This window comes from Chrysemys picta, chromosome 8, assembly GCF_011386835.1.
Source record: "Chrysemys picta bellii isolate R12L10 chromosome 8, ASM1138683v2, whole genome shotgun sequence".
Lineage (NCBI taxonomy): Eukaryota > Metazoa > Chordata > Testudines > Emydidae > Chrysemys > Chrysemys picta.
In genome coordinates, this window is record NC_088798.1 from 58,144,025 (window position 1) to 58,168,666 (window position 24,642).

Genomic DNA, 24,642 nt, shown 5'->3' on the forward strand with positions numbered 1-24,642 from the left:
ATTACATGGGTTCAACAGAAGTTTTTGTCAGCTTTGATGAAAGCCCCCCTATTACGGAGGAGACTTTTTAACTGATGGTAACTGAGTGGTTAAAAATACAAAGCTGTGTGAATGTAATTGCAGAGACAAGTCAAACTGACTAATTCATGACAAGTCAAAATATCTGGCACGTTCCTTGATGGAATTAATCTTAACGATAATCAAGCAGTTTTTGTATGATGCAGGTAAAGGGGTCCTTGTTGGTTTGTTTGCCCCACACCACAAACTTGTTATTCTCAGCATACTTCTCAGTTTACTTCCAAGATATCCAACACCAGAGTACCTGCTTAGAGTCACCCGGGCTGCAGAACTCTGCTTCTCTACCAGAAACCAGGATGTTAGGCTTGTGGGTATGGATGAAGGCCAGATGCATGCCTGGTTTTGTGTGATGTTCCAGATTCTCATCATAATGGGACTGGCTTAGCCCATATGCTAACAGAAATAGAGGTTTACTCACCTTTACCTACAGTTTCAGATGGACCCTACACATTCAAACTCCAAGGAACACTTCATAGAAGTGTCATTGGAGTACTCTCACATGCCTTCCTGCTGCTCCTCATTATTCCCAAATGTTCTGAGGGTAAGGCTATAAAAGGGAGTGTGGCAATAAGTTCCTTCCACAATTTCCTCAGGTCTGCAACTGTGGGTACGACTTCACTTACCGGAGGGTCCGGCGGCAGGCAATCGATGTTCTGGGATCGATTTATCGCGTCTGGTTAAGACGCGATAAATCGATCCCGGAAGTGCTCGCCGTCGATGCCGGTACTTCAGCTCAGCGAGAGGAGTACGCGGCATCGACGGGGGAAAATCCGTGCCGCGTCTGGACCCGCGGTAAGTTCGGACTAAGGTACTTCGAATTCAGCTACATTATTAACGTAGCTGAATTTGCGTACCTTAGTCCGAAGTGGGGACTTAGTGGGGACCAGGCCTGTAATAAGAACTCTGATGACGAGGGGAATGTAAGAGTGAGTGAGTGCTGCTCCAAGTGACCTCTACACGTTCCTACTCTAGAGATAGTCTGATAGAATTCTGTGTCACAGTACTGGTTAATTCAACTGTGACTGGAAAAACTGCTCTACCAAATTGTGCATTGGACATGGATGTTAAAATTAAAGAAATAATATTTAGTGAATTTGTGTATAGAGCTCCAAGTTGCAATTCAGCAGATTTCAATAATAGACACATTTAAAGCATAACAAAGAGGCTGACTTAATCCGAGTGGAGCATTTCTTAACCCTCACAGGAAGAGGAACAGGGTCTAGCTTGTATTCTCTTCAATACATAACCCTAACCCATCTGGAGAAGCATTGGGAAGAAATAGCCTGACCCTTACAATTCTCTAAAGGATATGAAGAGATATGGGGATTTTCTGCAGCCTTTGGTACTTTTTAAATAATAAGATAATGCTCTTTTAGAGTAATGTGTAGAGTCTCTATTTATGCAAGTGCATATGAAAGCTGGGAAAGAATACTGGTACAGCAACTTACTGTTTGAGGGAAGTTAGTTACCACTTTGGGCGGGAATATAGGATGTGACGAAGGATCATTTTGTGTTTGTGGAAAACTGTAAATGGTGAATCCACCATCAAAGCCTGCAGTTCCCTTACTCTTCTGGGAAAATGTATTGCTATGATGAACACTGTTTAATAGATTAAGAGGGAGCACTCACTCATAGGTTCAAAGGTTGGTTTTATGAATTGAGTGAGGACTATCAGGGGTTCTCACAACAAATTTTTTGGTGGCCTCAGAGTGTGGCCACCAACTCTTGCAGGTGGCTGCTCTGACAATTTTTCCTAAAAATATTTTAACAACTTTAAGAAAAACAAATATTCACATATACATATCCAAATCATGGTAATTTATTTAGTTAGGTTTGGGGGGGTTTTTTTTGGAGACAATAAAAAAAAAAAAAAGTACTGCTGTCTCTATTCTTTACTGGACCGAAATAGAATAGAAACACAAATAAGGTGCTTTGCACATTCTTGTCTTTTTTTTTAATTGTTTATTTTGCTTTTTTGGTTGTTTTGTTTCTTAAGACTTGCTAGCTTACTAAATCTGCTATGAAATATGATATTAACAAACGTACAAATATCAGTCTTCACAGCAGACTTACTTAGCCCTGACAAGCCCAGGGACAAATTAAGCCCTGGATGGAGAGATAGGTACGGAGGGAGTGGGGACCAGGGATGATGGGGCACTGGGGGAGACAGTGGGAGCCAAGGGTGATGGGGGGGGGGGGGGGGGAAGAGAGCTCAGGGCAAGAGCCCACCACCACGCAGCCAGAGAACAGAGCCAGAAGCCCCATGGCTGGAGCCTGCCACCCACCGTCCCAGGGATGGAGCCTGACTTCACCACCCCCCCAGGAAGCTGGAGAACTGACTGGCTGCCTGCTCCTACAGCTGGTCTCTCTCCAGAGGGGAAACGCTATCCCACACCAATACCAAGATTTCAAAGAGGGTTTGGAGGTATCATGCACAGTTTCTCAGTGCATAAGATGATATCCACAGGAAATCTGACATCCTTGAGTATCCTATTAAGCTACAAGACAGAAAACACAATAAAAACATTGCCATTCCTTCTGGACATAGTTCTACTACGGTTTGAAGCCACTAAAGTCAATACTTCCTTCTTCAAAAACATATCTGAAAGACAGGTCCGAAGCATTAAAAAGCCCGTCAGACAGTCAGTGAGACTGATAAAAGATCCTCCCAATGCTGAGAGCACCAAGTAGTCTCAATATGTTAAGAAACCTGAAATCCCCAAAACCAATATGCTGGACCACCCCAAGTCACACATTGGAGAAAAATACTGTGCTTCACTACCAGGACAGACACTGAAGTCTCAGCAACGAAATCAAACCAAAACACATCTAAATAGGGTCTGGCATATCAAAGCAGAAACTGACATGTCAGGGTAGGAACCAGAACACTGTGAAAAAGCACCAAAACCTCCTCCCTCAAAAAGAAGTACTGAAGCACTGCAGAATATGTGAGAGCATTCAAGGCAATGTTCTCAAAAGGAATTTAGGCATTTGTACTAGACAGACAGACCTCAGTTCCTTAGCATAAGACTGGAAAAGTACGGATAAGTGCTATAAGGATACATGAGCATCTCCAGAAGAACTGAAGTAATGCAGATGCACAGTCTAATAAGGAGTTTCTGCATCAATTATAGATCAAGAAGGAACTAACTGAAGCATTCGGAGAAAAGGCTATTATAAAGAGGACATCCAGCTTACACTCTACACCAGTGGTTTTCAAACTGCAGGTCGCCACCCAGTACTGGGTGGCGGAATCTAAGGCGCTGGGTCGCGGTGGATCTGGTCAGCACTGCCGACTGGGCCATTAAAAGTCCCGTCAGCGGTGCTGCCCGGCTAAGGCAGGCTAGTCCCTACTTGTTCTGACACCGTGCTGCACCCCGGAAGTGGCCAGCAGCAGGTCCAGCTCCTAGGCACAGAGGCCACGGGGCTCCACACTCCCCTTGGCCATGAACCGGCCAATGGGAGCTGGGGGGGGGGGGAGGAGCCTGCCTGCAGGCAAGATCTGCACGGAGCCGCTTGTGCACCTCCGCCTAGAAGCCGGACCTGCCCCTGGCCACTACCGGGGCGCAGCAGAGTCCGCGGTGCCAGGATAGGCAGGAAGCCTGCCTTAGCACCCCCACTGCACCGCTGACCAAGAGTTCCCTGAGGTAAACCAGTGCCCCAATCCCCTACCCCAGCCACCCCCCAAAAAACTCAGAGCCCCTTCCTGCACCTCAAACCCCTCATCCCCAGCTCCCCCCCCAGAGCCTGCACCCCCAGCCCAGAGCCCTGACCCCCTCCCACACTCCAACCCCCTGCCACAGACCTAACCCCCCCCAAACTCCTCATCCCCAGCACCATCCCTGGATCCCAACCTTCCACCTCAGCCCGAGGCCCTCCCACACCCCAAACCCCTCATCCCCAGCTCCGTTGGGTTGCGGGCATCAACAATTTTCTTCAACTAGATCGCCAGAAAAAAAGTTTGAAAACCACTGCTCTACACCACTACTGCTGCCCTTAAAGGTTACCAATCCTCATGACCTAAGGGAATTCTACCAGTTTCACACTGAGGAGCTAAAACCTGGAGCTAATCTTGCTCAAATGATATTATAATTCAAGTGTTATAAACCATATTTTACAGATGAGGAACTGAGGCAAAGTAAAAGTGACTTGCCCAAGGGCAACAAAAATTATTAGGACTATGGAACAGCTTCCATATGAGAAGAGATTAAAAAGACTGGGACTGTTCAATTTAGAAAAGATGACTAAAGGCAGTTCTACACTACCACTTAAATCAATCTAAGCTGCATCACTCAGGTGTGTGAAAAAGACACCCAGCTGTGTGATGCAACCTAAGCGCTGTCCACTCTGGCACTACATCAGCAGGAGACACTCTCCCATCAGCACAGAGCATCTTCACCAGACATGCTACAGTGGCGCAGCTGCACCGATGTAGTGCTTCTAGTGTAGACCTGCCCTAAGGGAGGATATGACAAGAGGTCTATTAAACATGAATGCGATAGAGAAAGTTAATAGGGAATGTTATTTACACCTTCACATAACACAAGAACTAGGGGCCACCTGATGAAATTAATAGGCAGTAGATTTAAAATAAACAAAAGGACGACTTCTTCACATAACGCACAGTCAACTTGTGCAACTCATTGCCATAGGATGATGTTAAGGCCAAAAATGTAACAGGATTAAAAACAAGAACTAGATAAGTTCATGGAGGATAGGTCCATCAATGACTATTAGCCAAGATGGTCATAGAGACAACCCCATGCCCCAGGTGTCCTACACCTCCAATTGCCAGAAGGTGGGACTGGACCACTCAACATTGCCCCTTTTCTGTTCATTCTCTCCGAAGCAGCTGGCATTGGCCGCCGTCAGAAGATAGGAAACTGGTCTATATGGCCCATTGGTCGGACCCAGTATGGCCATTCTTATGTTCTTAACACAACACAGATCTCGAGTCCAATGCTGTAAATCATAAAACCACCTTTCTGTAACATACCAGGGTACAATCCAGACTAATGAGCAGCTGTCACCCCTGCCCTGCAACTTCGGGTGCTTTACAATGCCCTGCTGAAGGAATTTCTACTTGGGCTGTTCACAAACAACTTTCCAGCATGCAAGCCACAACTTGAATGTTTGTGTGTAACTGCAGCCTGCCAGCCATAGCTGGATTACTCTCAGGCTCTTATCAGTCTTGGTTATACTGCAGGGTGACCCCAACACACTCCCAGTCTTAGATTCCCCCCCAGAAATGTATGTCCTGTACTGTCCAGCCCAGGGCCTGGAGGAAGTCGGCACCTGTGACCCAAGGAACCACAGAGGGCCTCTTTTTGAAGCCCTGTGGGTGGGAGGTGGGGAGAAATTGGGTTGTTAAGAGGGGAAAACAAACAGCACCAAAAGTATAAGTATTCCCACAAAAAGATAACTTGTTGATTGCTTACGGCGTATTCTTCTGGTGTAACCTTGAGAACGTCGAATACCACTGCATCAAAGCTTTTCTTCAGTTCAGCAGAACCTTTGTCACTTAAGGATTCAGAGCTGCTACTCTTCTGTCAAAATAAAAAAAAAAAAAACAGATACAGTTCTCTTTTCAAAACAAGAAGAAAATGTTTATTTTCAAGTGTCTCTTTGTCGCAAGAAACATTTCTATACTGCAAATTACCCTTGTGTGTGTAGCATATTAGGGCCTGACCAAAACCCCATTGAAACCAGAGAACCTCAGTTGACTTCAGTGGGCTCTAGATGATGCTCATAATGCACAACATTTACACAGAGAGAGTTGGCATTTAAACTTGCTTACTGAAGGCAAAAAATGATTTCTACTAGTCTTAGATTTAAAAAAAAAAAATCACTGCACAGGGCGAATAGATACAAAGACTGGTCAAGAAAGAGCTAACATTGAAATAAAATGGTAATTGCAGGTAAGTACTAAGATGATATAATGTCAGCTATCCTACCTCCTTTCTTAAGCACTAAAATCACTGCAATTACAAAATAAATTTGATTTTTGTTTAGACCTTTTGTAGCGATTGGGTTAGCAGACAACATGAAAGTAATAATTAATAAGACTGTAAATCAGTTTCTCTCTTAAATTTGAAAGGATACCAGAACTCCAAAAATTACTTACAATCAAGATTCTGGATATCAGATATGCAAACTATCCTAGTGGATGGAACCTGAAATGTTGCTCTCCTTCCCCTTCCCCAGCCATCCCATTCCTTTATCTTTCTGGTTTTCTGCCTTTTTCTCCTATTCGCTCCTGATTTTTTTTTTTTTTTTTTAAAAGGGGGGAATGTCAGTAAAATATAAAAAAGATAAATACAGTATACAAGTGTCCTTGCTAAATGCAACTATATTTCATAAGATATACATGATATTTTACACAATAATCTTGGACACAATAGGTCTGCATTGTACATACAGCAAATTGTGGGATCTGAGGGGGAAGCTGGGTTCTTCCCTTCTCAGGAGTTACCACCAATAATGGTTCTGGCAGCCAAACTTCACTGTTTTCAAATTATTCTTTTAGCAACCAATCCAGCAATAACTGTACCAGCAGCTGCATAAGCACTAGTGCAAACTACATTTGGATGTTCTCAACATCTTTCCATGAAAATCAGAGCAAGCAGAATTTGTTTCTGTTATAATCAGTTAGATAACCCAACGTCTAATTTTCCACATATAGATAGGTACTGGGACATCTAGAAATGGAGTGAACTAACCCAGCTGAAATTTTAAATAATAGAGTCCTCTCCATTTTTTAAACTTATTTTAAAGAGCTGTTGGAGCAGAAAAGCACAATTATGGCTGTTACAGTAACTACAACATTACTGTAACGGTATAATCTCTTTTCAACATATGCATCAGGAAAACCACACAGGTTTGCATCTTCAGCAACCTGCATGATGTGCTTCAACAACATTTAATGTTAAAAGTTAATATTAAAGAACAAAAAGATTGTTTTTTCCAATTGTCTACAAATAGAAACTGGCTTCCAATCACCAACGTTAGGTTCCTGTAATACTGCTTTGTAACGTGTGGACACTCAGATTACTGTGCTGAGTAAAACAACAGCAACTATCTATTCTTAAAAGCCCTTTTTATTGGTTTACCAGCACACAGAAACAAATAACTGCTTCACTGAAGTAGCCTGGAATGATCAGCCACTTTTGATACAACTCAAATTATTCAGAAGAAAAAAGTAACTGAATAAGCAAAATAGCAGCTCCAAAAGATCACACTGATACAGACTGCCACTGTACTTAAAACTTAAAGACGCTTGTGTAATTAAACCCAATGGTATCTCAGCCTAACAGAGAAGCAGCCATGTTATCAACAATCAGGCTTTATGGCAGCATTCTCTAAAGGGTTATTTTATTCCGAAATATATGACTAAGATATGACTAAACCTGAACTATTGGCCTGCAACTAAACAAATCTCAAAATTGAGACTGACTTGGTATCCAGTTTCCAAATACATCACAGCACATTTAGACTGCTTTCTAAGAGAGCAATATCTCAATTATTGGAGATATTTGACCTGATCTTTACTGTCTTGCACCTTGTGTAGTCATTTACTCAGTCATAAAAGAAATCCAAACATGTTAAGATAGGAAATGTGGTAGGGCAACCAAGCAACTTTAAATCTGCCCAGTAACACTCCTTAAAAAATATTATTAGGATTAAACCTTGGTGTTTGTGGTCTTAGATTAAACAAATTTTTCAACATTAGATTTTTTTTTTCCTACCACCTGATGCCATATTTTAAATTTTTACACTGAATCTTAACTCTGAATTTCCTGGATTTAGAACATTTAGCTTGAGAATAATTACAACATCCCTGTCAATTTATCCTAAATACTGATTTGTAATCTCAATTTTAACTCCATTTTAATATAGTTTGTCTTGAAATCTTCTTGGGCTGTTGATTTTTTAAAAAAAAAAAATCAATATTAAACAAAAGTCTCAAAGAACTTTTATTTGATATTTCTAATGATTTGAAAATATGAAAAATCATCCTTTTAACTGCTATGGATAGATTCACTGGTACACTCTAGCTGTATTATGCCACTCTGGAGAAGTGCAAAGCAGCCAGGACATATTGGCTAGTTTAGCTAGATTTACAGCTACTCTTTGTTGCCAGTGCAGCAGAAAACAACCCGAGTGTATCCCTCATTTTTACCCTCCTCCCTATCTTCTAAATTGCTCCTTCCAGTCCCCTGCACACACATGGTTCCTTCTCTCTGTTGAGTAGATTTGGTGCAACAGGTGGCTTTTGAGAAGAAATATTTAGGATTAATGATCATTTTTGCCACTGTTTTTCATAATTAAGTTTATCTGTCAGAGGCTGGTGCATAGAATCTCCTTCAACAGAAACTCACAAAAAAAACCTGCCCTTTGTAAAATAGCCACTATCTTACATTTGCAATGAGAGTGAAGCCAACCAAGCTTCCTCAGGGAAGATGATGGAGCTTTATGTGGTCAGGGGGCAGATACTCAGGACTTTACTCTACACTAGATACTTCCCTCCCAACACCCATTGCTAGGTGGATGCCATTATACAGGTATAGAAATGTTCATACTGGTATAGCTAATTCCAGTTCAGGAAGCAAAATAAACTATACCAGTAGAAGTGCACCCATGCTAGGATTTGTACCAGTATAACTATATTAGTAAAAATCAACTCCTAACCAACACAGGTTTACAGATAACTTCTAGTGTACACCAGGCCTTAGTACCACTGTTCAGTGAACAAATGCTTTTCTCAAAATGACCACTGAGGTCAGCTAAGGCTTCAGTCCAATACAGAAGAGAGGGAGATGGCAGCCACTTTGAAAAGGGCAGTTTTTTGTGGAATTCTCTACAAAAGAAATTTGTTCTTCGTCTTTTTCTTCTTCAGTAGAGATGGTTACTCACCGTTGTAACTGTTGTTCTTCGAGATGTGTTGCTCATATCCATTCCAATCAGGTGTGCGCGCGCCGCGTGCACGATCGTCGGAGAATTTTCTACCCTAGCAACACCCGGCGGGTCGGCTGTGGAGCCCCCTAGAGTGGCGCCTTCATGGCGCTGGATATATACCCCAGCCGACCCGGCGCCCCCTCAGTTCCTTCTTGCCGGCTACTCCGACAGTGCGGAAGGGGGGCGGGTTTGGAATGGATATGAGCAATACATCTCGAAGAACAACAGTTACAACGGTGAGTAACCCTCTTTTCTTCTTCGAGTGCTTGCTCATATCGATTCCAATCAGGTGACTCCCAAGCCTTACCTAGGTGGTGGGGTCGGATGAGACATTGCTGTGTGCAAAACCGCTGATCCGAATGCAGCATCGTCCCTGGACTGCTGTACCAGTGCGTAGTGAGCTGCAAATGTGTGGACTGATGACCAAACTGCAGCTCTACAAATGTCCTGGATCGGAACTTGAGCCAGGAAGGCAGTCGAGGAAGCTTGGGCCCTCATTGAGTGAGCGGTGAGGTGCGGCGTCGAGACACCGGCCAGGTCATAGCAAGTCCGGATGCAAGACGTGATCCAGGAGGACAGGCATTGTGAGGAGACCGGTAAGCCTTTCATCCGGTCGGCCACTGCAACGAAGAGTTGCGTCGTCTTTCTAAACGGCTTTGTGCGGTCAATATAGAAAGCCAGGGCCCTGCGTACGTCCAAAGAATGCAAACGCTGGTCTTGGCGAGTAGCATGTGGTTTAGGATGGAAGACTGGGAGAAATATATCCTGATTCATGTGAAACGGTGAGACCACCTTAGGAAGAAAGGCAGGATGTGGACGAAGCTGCACTTTGTCCTTATGGAAAACCGTGTATGGGGGCTCGGATGTAAGCGCCCTGAGTTCAGAAACGCGCCTTGCTGAGGTGATGGCTACGAGGAAGGCTGTCTTCCAGGATAGGTACAGGAGGGAAGAGGTGGCCAGTGGCTCAAATGGAGGCCCTGTGAGCTTGGAGAGAACCAGGTTGAGATCCCACGTCGGAACGGGCTGACGTTGTTGTGGGTACATCCGGTCTAAGCCCTTGAGGAATCTAACGACCATCGGGTTAGAGAATACCGAGGACGCGAGTTCCCCTGGGTGAAAGGCCGATATAGCGGCCAGGTGAACCCGAATTGAAGATATTGCCAAGCCCTGCTGTTTTAGGGATAGGAGATATTCCAATATGAGAGGAATAGGTGCCTGTAACGGGGACTTGGCTCGTTGTTCGCACCAACAGGAGAACCGCTTCCACTTGGCCAAGTACGTGGTCCGTGTCGAAGGCTTCCTACTGCCCAGAAGAATCTGCTGGACAGAGTGCGAGCATTGTCGCTCTGCCTGGTTCAACCATGGAGTAACCACGCCGTGAGGTGGAGTGATTGTAGGTCGGGGTGACATAGTCGGCCGTGGTCCTGAGAGATGAGATCTGGACACAACGGAAGCGGGATCGGTGTTTGAACCGAGAGCTCCAACAGTGTGGTGTACCAGCGTTGCCTCGGCCACGCTGGAGCGACTAGAATTACTTGTGCCTGGTCTCTGCGCAGTTTGAGCAGCACCTTGTGGACCAGAGGAAAAGGAGGGAAAGCGTAAAACAGGTGGTCTTTCCAAGATAGAAGAAACGCGTCCGATAGAGAGCCCAGAGCTCGCCCTTGTAGGGAACAGAACGTGTGGCACTTCCTGTTGGCTCGAGATGCAAACAGGTCTACCTGGGGAAATCCCCACCTCTGGAAAACGGAATAGATGATGTCCGGACGAATTGACCACTCGTGCGTCTGAAAGGACCTGCTGAGTCGGTCCGCTAGTGTGTTCTGCACTCCAGGAAGAAACGATGCCGTGAGATGGATCGAGTGGGCGATGCAGAAGTCCCACAGGCGAATGGCCTCTTGGTATAGAATCGACGAACGTGCTCCTCCTTGCTTGTTGATGTAAAACATGGCCGTGGTGTTGTCGATGAGAACTAACACACAGCGGCCACGTAGGAGATTGAGAAATGCCTGGCAAGCCAGGCGCACCGCCATCAGCTCTTGAACACTGATGTGCAGGGCTAGTTGGGGTGCGGTCCACAGGCCCTGGGTATGGTGTTTGCCGAGATGGGCACCCCAACCCAGAGATGAAGCGTCTGTGACCAGGTGCAGGGAGGGTTGCGGGGCGTGAAACGGCACTCCCTCGCAAACCACACTGTGATCCAACCACCAGGTGAGGGAGGTCAAGACCGAGTTCGGAACCGTGATCACCATGTTCAGGCTGTCCCGATACGGGCGGTACACCGATGATACCCAGGCCTGGAGTGGGCGAAGCCGAAGCCTGGCATGCCTGGTTACGTACGTGCAAGAGGCCATGTGACCCAACAGGGTGAGGCACGTCCTCATTGTGGTAATCGGGAAGGTCCTGAGCCCTCGAATGAGGCTTGTGATGGTATGAAAGCGATTGTCTGGTAGAATAGCTTGAGCACGTCTGGAGTCTAGGACTGCCCCAATAAATTCTATCCTCTGGGTAGGCTCTAGAGTGGATTTCTCTTTGTTGAGTAGAATGCCCAACTCGTGGAATGTGTGTACTATTATGTGGACGTGAGCTCGAACTTGCTCCCTGGTGCGACCGCGTACCAGCCAGTCGTCTAAATACGGGAACACCTGTATCCCTTGCCAACGAAGGTATGCTGCCACGACAGCCATACATTTCATGAACACTCTTGGGGCCGAGGATAGGCCGAAGGGAAGGACTGCAAATTGATAGTGCACCTTGCTTACCACGAATCGCAGGAAGCGCCTGTGAGGTGGGTAAATTGCAATATGAAAGTATGCGTCTTTCATGTCGAGGGCGGCGAACCAGTCTCCAGGATCCAGGGAAGGGATAATGGTCCCCAATGAGACCATGCGGAACTTCAACTTTACTATGGATTTGTTGAGTCCGCGTAAGTCTAAGTTGGGTCGCAGACCCCCTTTGGACTTGGGGATCAGGAAGTAGCGGGAATAAAATCCCCTGCCCCTTAACTCTAGTGGAACCTCCTCTATGGCCCCCATAGACAGGAGCATAGAAACCGAGTCCGCTATATCCAAGGAGGCCTGTAAGGAGGTCCGTGCCACCTTCTTACCCTCCTCCACTAAGGCCCCGAACTCTTCCCTGGAGTCTTGAGGGACCAACTCCTTGAACTTCCCCATAGAGTTCCAGGAATTAAAGTTATAGCGGCTCAAGAGCGCCTGCTGGTTAGTCGCTCTAAGTTGCAGCCCTCCGGCTGAATATACCTTACGCCCAAACAAATCGAAGCGCTTAGCGTCCTTCGATTTGGGCGCTGCAGCCTGCTGACCGTGGCGCTCCCTTGCATTCACCGATGACACCACCAGTGAACACGGCTGGGAATGAGTGTATAAGTACTCATAGTCCTTTGAGGGGACAAAGTACTTTCTTTCCAGCCCTCTGGCTGTGGGTGGAATAGAGGCAGGAGTTTGCCATATCGCAGTGGCATTAGCCTGGATCGTACAAATCAGGGGCAATGCTACTCTGGATGGGGCATCCGCAGAGAGGATGTTCACAATGGGGTCCTGCACCTCCACTATCTCCTCTGCCTGTAGGTCCATATTACGTGCCACCCTACGTAATAGGTCCTGGTGTGCCCGAAGATCTATCGGGGGCGGACCTGTGGCCGTTGTGCCCGCCACCGCCTCATCTGGGGAAGATGAGGATGCCGCCTCAGGTGGCAAGGGATCTAAGGGCGGGTCCTGTTCCAATGAGCCCTAGAGCGGAGCGTCGCCTGCCCCTGGGTCCAGGTCGTCAGGTGGTGCGGGCACGGAAGCCTCCATGCCCCCTGGGGGAGGGCGGGAGATGGTGGCTTCTGGAGCCCTATGCTCAGAGCGTATCGAGCGAGAGGCTGATGGTGGAGCCCCCTGCGCTTGGTGATACGCCCATGGGGTCCAGAACGACCAGTGTGTAGGTCCCTGAGTGGGATCCTCCGCTACCTCCTGCCAGTGGCCCATGTCCGCCTCAGCGGCCTGCCCCTGAGGGGGGTACGCCGATCTCGAGGCCCCATCGGAGGAACGGGACACCGATCTCGAGGGCCAAGGCGGTGCCGATCGCGCCGAAATTAGCTCCGGATGGTACGGTGCCGCTCCGGAGATGACCGGTCCCTGCGCGGTGCCGGTGAGCGGTACCGAGATCGGGATCGGTGCCGATGACCACGTCGGTGCCGAGATTCTGATCTGGACCTGGATGAAGGCGACGGCGAGTAGGCACGGTGCCGGGAGCGGCCCCTCGAAGCTGAGCGTCGCTCGTACCGGTGCCGGGAACTACGTCTGGAGTTCGATCGGTACCGATGATCGTAACGGTGCCGGGACGTAGAACGGTGCCGCGACGAGGATCTTGGCCGTGAGTACGACCGGTGCCGAGGTGATAGTCGGCGCCGGGACTGCGAGCGGCGTCGGGACCTGCTTCGTGATCTGGAGCGGTGCCGTGGGTCCGCTCCCTGAGATGGCGGGCGCACCCGGGCAGGCTTGCCCCTGGATTGCACCAGACGAGGAGCCAACGGTGCCGGTGGTTGGAGCGGTGCCGGATCCATGAGAGCAATAAGGTCTCTCGCCGTCGCGAAGGTCTCTGGGGTCGAAGGGAGACAAGGCTCCACCACTGACCGAGGTGGTGATCCAGTCCGCACCGGACTCAACGGCCTCGGAGCCGGAGTCGACGGCGTAGCAGGCACCTGCTTTTGGTGGTCTAAAGGCAGACGCGGCTCTACTCCCGGCACCGGGGGAGCCGGCGTCTTCAGAACAGCAGTCTCCTGTGCCTTGCGGGATTTCTTATGTCCCGGGGACAAGGATCGGCACCGAGGCACTTGTGGCGGGTGCGGTGCCGAAGGAGGCCGGTGCCGCGGAGGCTTGTCCGACTCTACCCGCGGTGCAGAAGCAGTCGGTGCCGCCGGGGCGCTGCGCACCGAGGCGCTTGGTGCCGGGGCCTGACGCGCCGATGGAGTGTCCGGGCTAAGTGCCGCCTCCATGAGGAGTTGCCGAAGCAGAAAGTCCCACTCCTTTTTGGTTCTCGGTCTGAAGGCCTTACAGATCTTACACTTATCTGTTTGATGGGACTCTCCCAGGCACTTCAGACACGAGTCATGCGGATCACTCGTGGGCATAGGCTTAGCGCAGGACGCGCACTGCTTAAAGCCGGGAGCCTTGGGCATGAGCCCGGCTATGCGCCGGGGGAAAAAGGGGGGAGAACAACCCCCTTTTATCCCCTCTAACTATCTACAACTATTAAAAAGTAAAATGAACAACTATCTAACACTATACAACAACTACAATTATCTACAAACAATACAGGATAAGCTAGGGAGAGTGGAGAACAGCTATGCCGCGCTCCACAGTTCCAACGACCGTCAGGGGCGGTAAGAAGGAACTGAGGGGGCGCCGGGTCGGCTGGGGTATATATCCAGCGCCATGAAGGCGCCACTCTAGGGGGCTCCACAGCCGACCCCCTGGGTGTTGCTAGGGTAGAAAATTCTCCGACGATCGTGCACGCGGCGCGCGCACACCTGATTGGAATCGATATGAGCAAGCACTCGAAGAAGAACTTTCAATTATGATTAACACAGAGGAAAAAAAAGCCCATGAATACCAAAAACAATCTACAAATAATGTGGCTTATGCACAAGATTTCAGTAAATTTTAACTATGACACATTTGAAGAACCTATTATTCCATTACTGAGATCATGAAAGAACAAAAGATCGGCCAATCGGTGCTAAGTATTTCAAAGATCATAATTTAATTTTTACATAATACTAATTTTACCTCAAACTAAAGCATTTGCTTGTAAAATTCTCAGAAAATTCATTCTATACTCCCAGGGTAGTCAATTGGCGTACTTCGGGCCAAATTCAAACTAGAAGACGTTTTTGAACAGACCCTGAAATTGTTTTATTTACTCATCATTATTGTTGGGGGTTACATAAGTGATCTCTCTCCTGCCATCCATCTCCATCCTCTGACAAACAGAGGCTAGGGACACCATTCTTTACCATCCTGGCTAATAGCCATTAATGGACTTAACCACCATGAATTTATCCAGTTCTCTATTGAACGCTGTTATAGGCCTAGCCTTCACAACCTCCTCAAGCAAGCAGTTCCACAAGTTGACTGTGCGCTGCGTGAAGAAGAACTTCCTTTTATTTGTTTTAAACCTGCTGCCTATTAATTTCATTTGGTGACCCCTAGTTCTTGTATTATGGGAATAAGTAAATAACTTTTCCTTATCCACTTTTTCCACATCACTCATGATTTTATATAAGTATCATATCCCCCCTTAGTCTCCTCTTTTCCAAGCTGAAGAGTCCTAGCCTCTTTAATCTCTCCTCATATGGGACCCGTTCCAAACCCCTAATCATTTTAGTTGCTTTTTTCTGAACTTTTTCTAGTGCCAGTATACCTTTTTTGAGATGAGGAAACCACATCTGTACGCAGTATTTGAGATGTGGGCGTACCATCGATTTATATAAGGGCAATAAGATATTCTCAGTCTTATTCTCTATCCCCTTTTTAATGATTCCTAACATCCTGTTTGCTTTTTTTACTGCACACTGCGCAGACATCTTCAGAGAACTATCCACAATGACTCCAAGATCTTTTTCCTGACTTGTTGTAGCTAAAATAGCCCCCATCATATTGTATGTATAGTTGGGGTTATTTTTTCCAATGTGCATTACTTTACATTTATCTACATTAAATTTCGTTTGCCATTTTGTTGCCCAATCACTTAGTTTTGTGAGATCTTTTTGAAGTTCATCACAGTCTCCTTTGGTCTTAACTATCTTTAGCAGTTTAGTATCATCTGCAAACTTTGCCCCCTCACTGTTTACCCCTTTCTCCAGATCATTTATGAATAAGTTGAATAGGATTGGTCCGAGGACTGACCCTTGGGGAACACCACTAGTTACCCCTCTCCATTCTGAGAATTTACCATTAATTCCTACCCTTTGTTCCCTGTCTTTTAACCAGTTCTCAATCCATGAAAGGACCTTCCCTTTTATCCCATGACAGCTTAATTTACGTAAGAGCCTTTGGTGAGGGACCTTGTCAAAGGCTTTCTGGAAATCTAAGTACACTATGTTCACTGGATCCCCCTTGTCCACATGTTTGTTGACCCCTTCAAAGAACTCTAATAAATTAGTAAGACACGATTTCCCTTTACAGAAACCATGTTGACTATTGCTCACCAGTTTGTTTTTCTGTATGTCTGACAATTTTATTCTTAACTATTGTTTCGACTAATTTGTACCAACGTTAGACTTACTGGTCTGTAATTGCTGGGATCACCTCTAGAGCCCTTTTTAAATATTGGTGTTACATTAACTAACTTCCAGTCATTGGGTACAGAAGCCGATTTAAAGGACAGTTTACAAACCTTAGTTAATAGTTCCGCAATTTCACATTTGAGTTCTTTCAGAACTCTTGGATGAATGCCATCTGGTCCCGGTGACTTGTTAATGTTACGTTTATCAATTAATTCCAAAACCTCCTCTAGTGACACTTCAATCTGTGACAGTTCCTCAGATTTGTCACCTACAAAAGCCGGCTCAGGTTTGGGAATCTCCCTAACATCCTCAGCCGTGAAGACTGAAGCAAAGAATCCATTTAGTTTCTCCGCAATGACTTTATCGTCTTTAAGCGCTCCTTTTGTATCTCGATCATCAAGGGGCCCCACTGGTTGTTTAGCAGGCTTCCTGCTTCTGATGTACTTAAACATTTTGTTATTACCTTTGGAGTTTTTGGCTAGCTGTTCTTCAAACTCCTCTTTGGCTTTTCTTATTACATTCTTGCACTTAATTTGGCAGTGTTTATGCTCCTTTCTATTTGCCTCACTAGGATTTGACTTCCACTTTTTAAAGGAAGCCTTTTTATCTCTCATTGCTTCTTTTACATGGTTGTTAAGCCACGGTGGCTCTTTTTTAGTTCTTTTACTGTGTTTCTTAATTTGGGGTATACATTGAAGTTGGGCATCTATTATGGGGTCTTTAAAAAGCGCCCATGCAGCTTGCAGGGATTTCACTTTAGTCACTGTACTTTTTAACTTGTTTAACTAGCCCCCTCATTTTTGCATAGTTCCCCCTTTTGAAATTAAATGCCACAGTGTTGGGCTGTTGAGATGTTCTTCCCACCACTGGGATGTTGAATGCTATTGTATTATGGTCACTATTTCCAAGCGGTCCTGTTACAGTTACCTCTTGGACCAGCTCCTGCGCTCCACTCAGGACTAAATCTAGAGTTGCCTCTCCCCTTGTGGGTTCCCGTACCAGCTGCTCCATGAAGCAGTCATTTAAAGTATCGAGAAATTTTATCTCTGCATTTCGTCCTGAAGTGAAATGTTCCCAGTCAATATGGGATAATTGAAATCCCCCACTATTACTGAGTTCTTAATTTTGAAAGCCTCTCTAATTTCCCTTAGCATTTCATCATCACTATCACTGTCCTGATCAGGTGGTCGATAATAGATCCCTAATGTTATATTCTTATTAGAGCATGAAATTACTATCCATAGAGATACTATGGAACATGTGGATTCACTGAAGATTTTTACTTCATTTGATTCTACATTTTCTTTCACATATAGTGCCACTCTTCCCCCCCCCCTCCCCCCGCACGACCTGTTCTGTCCTTCTGATACATTTTGTACCCCGGAATGATTGTGTCCTATTGATTGCTTTCAGTCCACCAGGTTTCTGTGATGACTATTATAACAATATCCTCCTTTATCACAATGCACTCTAGTTCACCTATCTTATTATTTAGACTTCTAGCATTTGTGTACTAGCACTTTAAAAACGTGTCACCGTTTATTTGTCTGCCCTTTTCTGATGTGTCAGATTCTTTTTTATGTGAATGTTTATCATCTGATCTGGCCCTTACATTATCCTCTTCCATCCTCTGCTCCTGACTAGAACCTGGAGATTCTCTATCATTAGACTCTCCCCTAAGAGAAGTCTCTGTCCGATCCACATGCTCCTCTGCAGCAGTTGGCTTTCCTCCCTCTCCTAGTTTAAAAACTGCTCTACAACCTTTTTGATGTTTAGTGCCAGCAGTTTGGTTCCACTTTGGTTTAGGTGGAGCCCATCTCTCCTGTATAGGCTCCCCCCATCCCAAAAGTTTCCCCAGTTCCTAATGAATGTAAGCCCCTCCTCTCTACACCATCGTCTCATTGAGACTCTGAAGCTCTGCCTGCTTACCTGGCCCTGCGTGTGGAACTGGGAGCATTTCTGAGAATGCCACCATAGAGGTCCTGGATTTTCAGTCTCTTCCCTAGCAGCCTAAATTTGGCCTCCAGGACATCTCTCCTACCCTTCCCTACGTCATTGGTACCTACATGTACCACGACCACCGGCTCCTCCCCAGCACTACACAAGTCTGTCTAGATGCCCCGAGAGATCCGCAACCTTCGCACCAGGCAGGCAAGTCACCCGGTCATCACAAACCCAGCTATCTACGTTTCTAATGATTGAATCTCCCATTACTAACACCTGCCTTTTCCTAGCAATTGGAGTTCCCTCCAGTTTTTTATTATTTTCTTCTCTGCAGTCTGGACCTTGACTATACCTTGTCCAAGAAATTTGGCACTTGACAAAAAACAAATTGACTACCCCCTGCTATACTCAAACACCCATTTTGGGGAGGATACAATGTATTTTTCATACACAACTATGAGGATGAATCCCTGCTTTATGTCTAAAACTCAGCTCAGCCTTAACTATTGGAGGCACAACTGGCATCCCATAATTATTTGGCAACATCCAAGTGTGCTAGGCATTTCACAGAAGAAACAGTAACGTGGGCACTCTGACAATACTGCAGCCTAAATTTAAATGTGACATAAGAAGCGTGACAAACTGAAGGGGAGTCATTGGGTGAAGCACAATCTGTAACCCACTAACACCCAGCTGCTTTTTGCCCCACTCCTCCTTTCCTTCCCTCCCTATGACTGGAAGGGTATTAATTGACCACTCCAGCTTGAATGGTCCCTTGAAATGTGTGTTAACTACTTATTCTAAACAAGCTGTTCAAATATGGTATTTAGCAGAGAAACTGAGGGCTTGTCTACTTTACAAAATTAGGTCAATTTAAGTTAGATCGACCTCCAACCACCACAGCAATTAAATCAGGGGCTGGTGTCCACACTAGCCTCCTTCTGCTGGTACTCCACATCCTCACCAGGATTGTTTGCATCCACTATAGTAGGGCATTGGGGACCACTGACAACAGCACAGGGCTCACAGCTGGAGTCCTCCTGCCCCAGGACTGACAGCCAGAGAAAAGTGAAATAATAGTAGCTCTGAAACTGTGGTGAAATTGAGTCCTGCACTGGGCTGTCAGCCCTAGGGTGGGAGGCAGGGGGAGAAGCTCCTGTTGTGAGCCCCATGCCGGGCTGACAGCTCGAGCCATCAGCACTGGAGGGGGAGGCAGCTGTAAGCCCTGAGCCTGGCAGAGCTTCAGCTGTCAGCCCCACACAAGGCTGACAGTCAGACGACATAAGTAACGCAGTGTCCACATGGAGACTGTGTTGCCCTAACTACATCGACCTAAGCACTATGCCTCTCACGGAGGTGGAATTAAGTTATGTACTGGGCGACTTGTATGGGCAAGAGCACCACTGTAGTGTAGACACTAACAGAGTTTAGGTCAATGTAAGCTGCCTTATGTCGACCTAACTCTATAGTGCAGATTGGGCCCGAGTTAGTTTTCCAGATCTGAAGAAGAGCTTGGGGTAAGCTTGTCCCTCTCACCAACAGAAATTGGTCCAATAAAATATATTACCTCACCCACCTTGATTCTCTATTATCCTGGGACCAACGCGGCTACAACACCACTGCATACAGCAAAACAATGAGTATAGATCTGACAGGGGAAAAGACGTGGGTATAGACAAAAGCAAGTTGTCTTCAGACTGTGGTGAACTCAATTTTACAGTTTTTTGTTTTGTCTTTTTTAATTCTGACCCACAAACATCCTTTGGTTTTTAGTATATTACAAGAAATGGCAAGCAGTATCCACTTTAAACACCTCTTCTCCCATTTACATTTGCCAGCTTAAAAAAAAAAAAAAAAAAAAAAAAATCAAATATGCAGCATAATCCTAAAGAACATGAAAAAGACAAAGTTACTCACCTTATGCAGTAACTGTAGTTCTTCAAGATGTGTCCCCCTATGGGCGCTCTACTCTAGGTGCGTTTGTGCTCCATGCACCTCAGATTGGAGATTTTTAGGTAACAGTGTCCATTGGGCCCACACACCCCCTGCAGCCTTGTGCCTTACACTGAGGCTGTATAGAGCTGCATGGGAAACCGCCCTCAGTTCCTTCTCTGCCGTGGAACCAGTTGTAAAGAACTATGAAGCAGAGGGGAGGAGGGCGAGTAGTGGAAAACCCATAGGGGGACATCTTGAAAAACCACAATTATTGCACAGGGTGAGTAACCTTCCCTTCTTCAAGTAGGAACTATGGGTGCTCCACTCTAGGTGACTATTGAGCATTACTCTCTACAGAGGGATGGGGCTTCGGAGTGGAGTCTAGGATCGAAGACAGACCAGTAGAGCCAAATATGGCAACAGAAGCTCAGGCATGAGTGATAACACAGTGTTCAGCAAACATATGAATGGATGTCCAAGTCATGGCTCTTAGGGTTACCATATCTCATAAATAAAAAAAAAAAAAAGAGGACCCTCCACGGGCCATGGCCCCGCCCATTTCCCCACCCCCTAGCCCCGCCCCAACTCCGCCCCTTCCCCCACCCTAACTCCGCCCCCTCCTCCCTCCCACTCCCAGCCAGGGGGAAAGGGCTGCCCCAGTGCTACCAGCTTCACGGTTTGCCGGGCAGCCCCCAGACCCTGCGCCCCCAGCCGGCGCTTCCCCAGCGCAGCTGGAGCCCGGGAGGGGAAGCGCCCAGCCGGGGGCGCAGGGTCTGGAGGCTGCCCAGCAAACCGTGAAGCCGGTAGCGCTCGGGCTTTGGGCAGCCCCTATGCCTCCGGACCCTGCGCCCCCAGCCGGGCACTTCCCCTCCGGGGCTCCGGCGGCTCTGCGTAACTTACACTGTATAAGTTACACAGAGCCGAAGAGGAGCAGAGCCCCCGCAGCTGGAGGCTCTGCTCCTCTTAGGCTCTAAGAGCCGGGCTGCCCCAGCGCTACCGGCTTTGGGCAGCCCCCGTGCCTCCGGACCCTGTGCCGCCGGAGCCCGGGAGGGGAAGTGCCCGGCTGGGGGCGCAGGGTCCGGAGGCAAGGGGGCTGCCCGAAGCCGGTAGCTCTCGGGCAGCCCGGCTCTTAAACAGAGCCTCCAGGGGCTGGGGCTGTGTGTAACTGACACAGTGTCAGTTACACACAGCCCAGGGGGCTGGAGGCTTTGCTCCTCTTTGGCTCTGTGTAACTGACACTGGGTCAGTTACACAGAGCCCCCGGGGCTGGAGGCTCCAGCCGCTGGAGGCTCTGTTTAAGAGCCGGGCTGCCCAAGCGCTACCGGCTTCGGGCAGCCCCCGTGCCTCCAGATCCTGCGCCCCCAGCCGGGCACTTCCCGTCCCGGCCTCCGGCGGCGCAGGGTCTGGAGGCACGGGGCTGCCCGAAGCCGGTAGCGTTCAGGCAGCCCGGCTCTTAAACAGAGCCGCCATTTTCCCGTACATGTTCGGCTTTTTGGCAATTCCCCCCGGACGGGGGTTTGACTGCCGAAAAGCTGGACATGTCCGGGAAAAAGAGGACGTATGGTAACCCTAATGGCTCTACATATTTCTGCAATGGGAAAGTTCTTAAGAAAAGGCTATTGAAGAAGAGTGAGTAAATACTCTTATGGAAGCTGAAGATCATGAGACTGATAGCAGTAGGTAATGCAGCCAGATATCCACCTAGAGAGTCTTTGCTTGGAAATCAGAGATCTCTTAGTTCTCTGCAACGGAGAGAAATAATCTCTGAGATTTCCTACAGGGCTTAGTTCTGTCTAAATCAGGAGGGCATTAGACTTTTACATCAAGTGTATGTAACGTATTTTCTCCTTTACAAAAACCAGAGTGACTTAGGGAAGAAAACTGGAAGGTGGATAGGTTGACATGTGGAAGTCCGAAGATACCTTTGGCAGGACTTGGGATATAGTCACTGTGTGACCTTATTGTTAATGATTTTTTTTTAAATATGGAGATATACCTATCTCACAGAACTAGAAGGGACCTTGAAAGGTCATCAAGACCAGTCCTCTGCCTTCACAGCAGGACCAAGTACCATCCCTGACAGATTTTTGCCCCAGACGCCTAGATGGCCCCCTCAAGGATTGAACTCACAACCCTGGGTTTAGCAGGCCAATGCTCAAACCACTGAGCTATCCCTCCCCCCAGATGACTGTGAAGGAGGTGGGGGTGCGGGGGGAGAGTGATGCTGTTAGACACCCTACCTCACCCACTCTTCAAGAAGTACTAATGGCTACTACAAAAGCAGATTTCATAAACAGGAGTAAAAGAACCAAGACTCATTGTATGAGAAACCTAAGAGAGCAACTTCTGGATGGAAGTCAATCTCTAGTTCTCAGTGGAAGCACATGGGGTGTGTTATTTCTACTCACATAACATCCATCTCTGAAGAAGTATATTTATGGAGAACCCTATGATTCATCCTGATCATCCAGGAAGCAAGAGACATTTGTCTTGTCACCCTCACATCCTAAGGTCTCCTCAAGATAAAGACAGGGTACTGAATAAGATATAACAAGCCCCTACCCTTAAACCAAAACCCACTACAACGGTAGGAGCCCATTTCCCAAGCACATAGCTCAGCAGCGTGAATGTCCTATGGCTTATCCACATTAAAAGTACCTCTTGTCTCTTTGGAACTGCTGTTAAATGAGAAAGGGCAGTCAAGTAACCCACCATAAGATCTGCTGTCTGTGTAACATACAGCCTATAAGCAAAGGACCTAGGAAACAAGAGTCTATTTGAAGGCTCTTAAAAGCCCAGGATGGGGGCACTAAGAGGACTGAGACAAGCAACAGAAAGAGATGCTCCACCATAAGCAAGACTACAGTGTGTGCTTCAGAGAGGCTCTAACACTTCACCTGAGGCATCCAGGCAGTGTGAGAAAGCTTTGGAGAAGGCAACTGATATGAGGCGCATCATCAACAAAAATGTGCCAAAGCCTCACCCATTTACTGAGTTTGAAATTATTATCAAAAGTTAAGAATAAAATAAAAATTGGAACTGCGTAAGAGTTTTCATTAGACTCCTTTTACACACCAGGCACAGCGCGATAGAATAATCGGACACAACAAGAGCTGAAAAGCTTCTACCACATCCATAGAAACTGAGGAGAGGCACTTATTGCCTATGGCAAATCTACACAGGCTGATTCATGCTCCTGGCCGGTAAGCATTCTAAAAACTCAAAATTTTGAACTAAATTAAATATGAACTGTCAAATGTCAGAGACAAGATCCACAGAATAAGACCCTGCTGCACAACGTATCTTTGTAGAAAGAAAAAAGTCACTGTTTCAATTGGGGGGGGGGAGGTTTTGTAACCCTATACATTTTATGGATTTAAATATCTGACTAACTAATAAAGGGGCTGTAAGCTTGTAATCCTTACCTCTGAAGCAGTAGCGGCAATATTAACATTGCTCAACTGCCCATTCATTAGCTCCATACTGCCCACACCATTGATCTTCTGCCCTACATTTACAGCAGCAGGGTAGTCACTTCATTTCCAAGGCAACAGAGTAATCATTCCTACAAGAAAATGAAAGCAAGTCAGAAATTGTATTCTTATAATAATGCGGCTTGTTGTTTTCATTTCTGCACAGAAAAACTGTTTGGTAAGGAAAAATATTTTAGGACCGTCAAAGCAATAAAATTATTTATATATGAATGCTACTGATACAATAAAGGTTTGTTTTATTTTCAATTTCATGAAATATTAGTGCCCCCTAGTGTTGAGAAACAGATCCTAGCTTAATTTTTACTGGTATCTACATTTGTATTTAATCAGAGTACAGATTAAATACATTTCCTGAATTTGCTAATTATGACTTTTATATTTTAAAGTCAAGTCAGAACTATGGCAGGGCTGCAATTAACTGGAAAACAGACGGTTTAACGTAACTATGAACAATCCGATAGGACTTTAAAATGTTTAATATTAAAACTGCAATAAAAGGCCACAAGACGGACACAAAATAAAGTTAATTCATTCCATGGAATTTTTTCCAAAAACACACTCAAACATGTATAGAAGAGTTTTAAATTACTTGCAGTAATCTTCATTAGTACATCTGACAAATATGTAATCCTAAAGAGCAAGAGATTGCAAGAACAAACATTTAAGTAATTCAACATGCCCAGGAGTAATCTGATAATTAAAAGATCATTGCAGGAAAGAAAAAAAAAAAAAAAAAAAAAAAAAAAAGAGGAAGATTTGAAATATAGGCCCACATCCTGAGGCTTTCAAGATCTCTCTGCTCTCCACCAATCCTTGCCTGATCTATGCTGAGCTGGTCCACTGATGCAATTTAGAGCAGCCATGCAACTGCAAGTAGTTTAGATAGCAGCAACCCATCAACAGTGGTTATATGCCAACTCTGTTCACACATATCAGTTGCACCAAAGCAGT

General features: G+C 46.4%; 1 protein-coding gene across 17 annotated transcripts in view; it reads right to left on the reverse strand.

Annotated features, from left to right (window-relative positions):
• RALGPS2 (Ral GEF with PH domain and SH3 binding motif 2) overlaps positions 1 to 24,642 on the reverse strand; it is a 286,135-nt gene that overhangs the window by 231,769 nt on the left and 29,724 nt on the right. For all 17 annotated transcript variants that reach the window (XR_010590027.1, XR_010590025.1, XR_010590028.1 and 14 more), the window contains 2 exons: positions 23,623 to 23,762; positions 5,517 to 5,624 (listed from right to left, as the gene is read on the reverse strand). Coding sequence is in view for 12 of the 17 variants with exons in the window: in XM_005304201.5 (XP_005304258.1) it covers positions 5,517 to 5,624; positions 23,623 to 23,679 (165 nt within the window). In the remaining 5 variants the exon portion in view is untranslated. The remainder of the gene's footprint in view (positions 1 to 5,516; positions 5,625 to 23,622; positions 23,763 to 24,642) is intronic.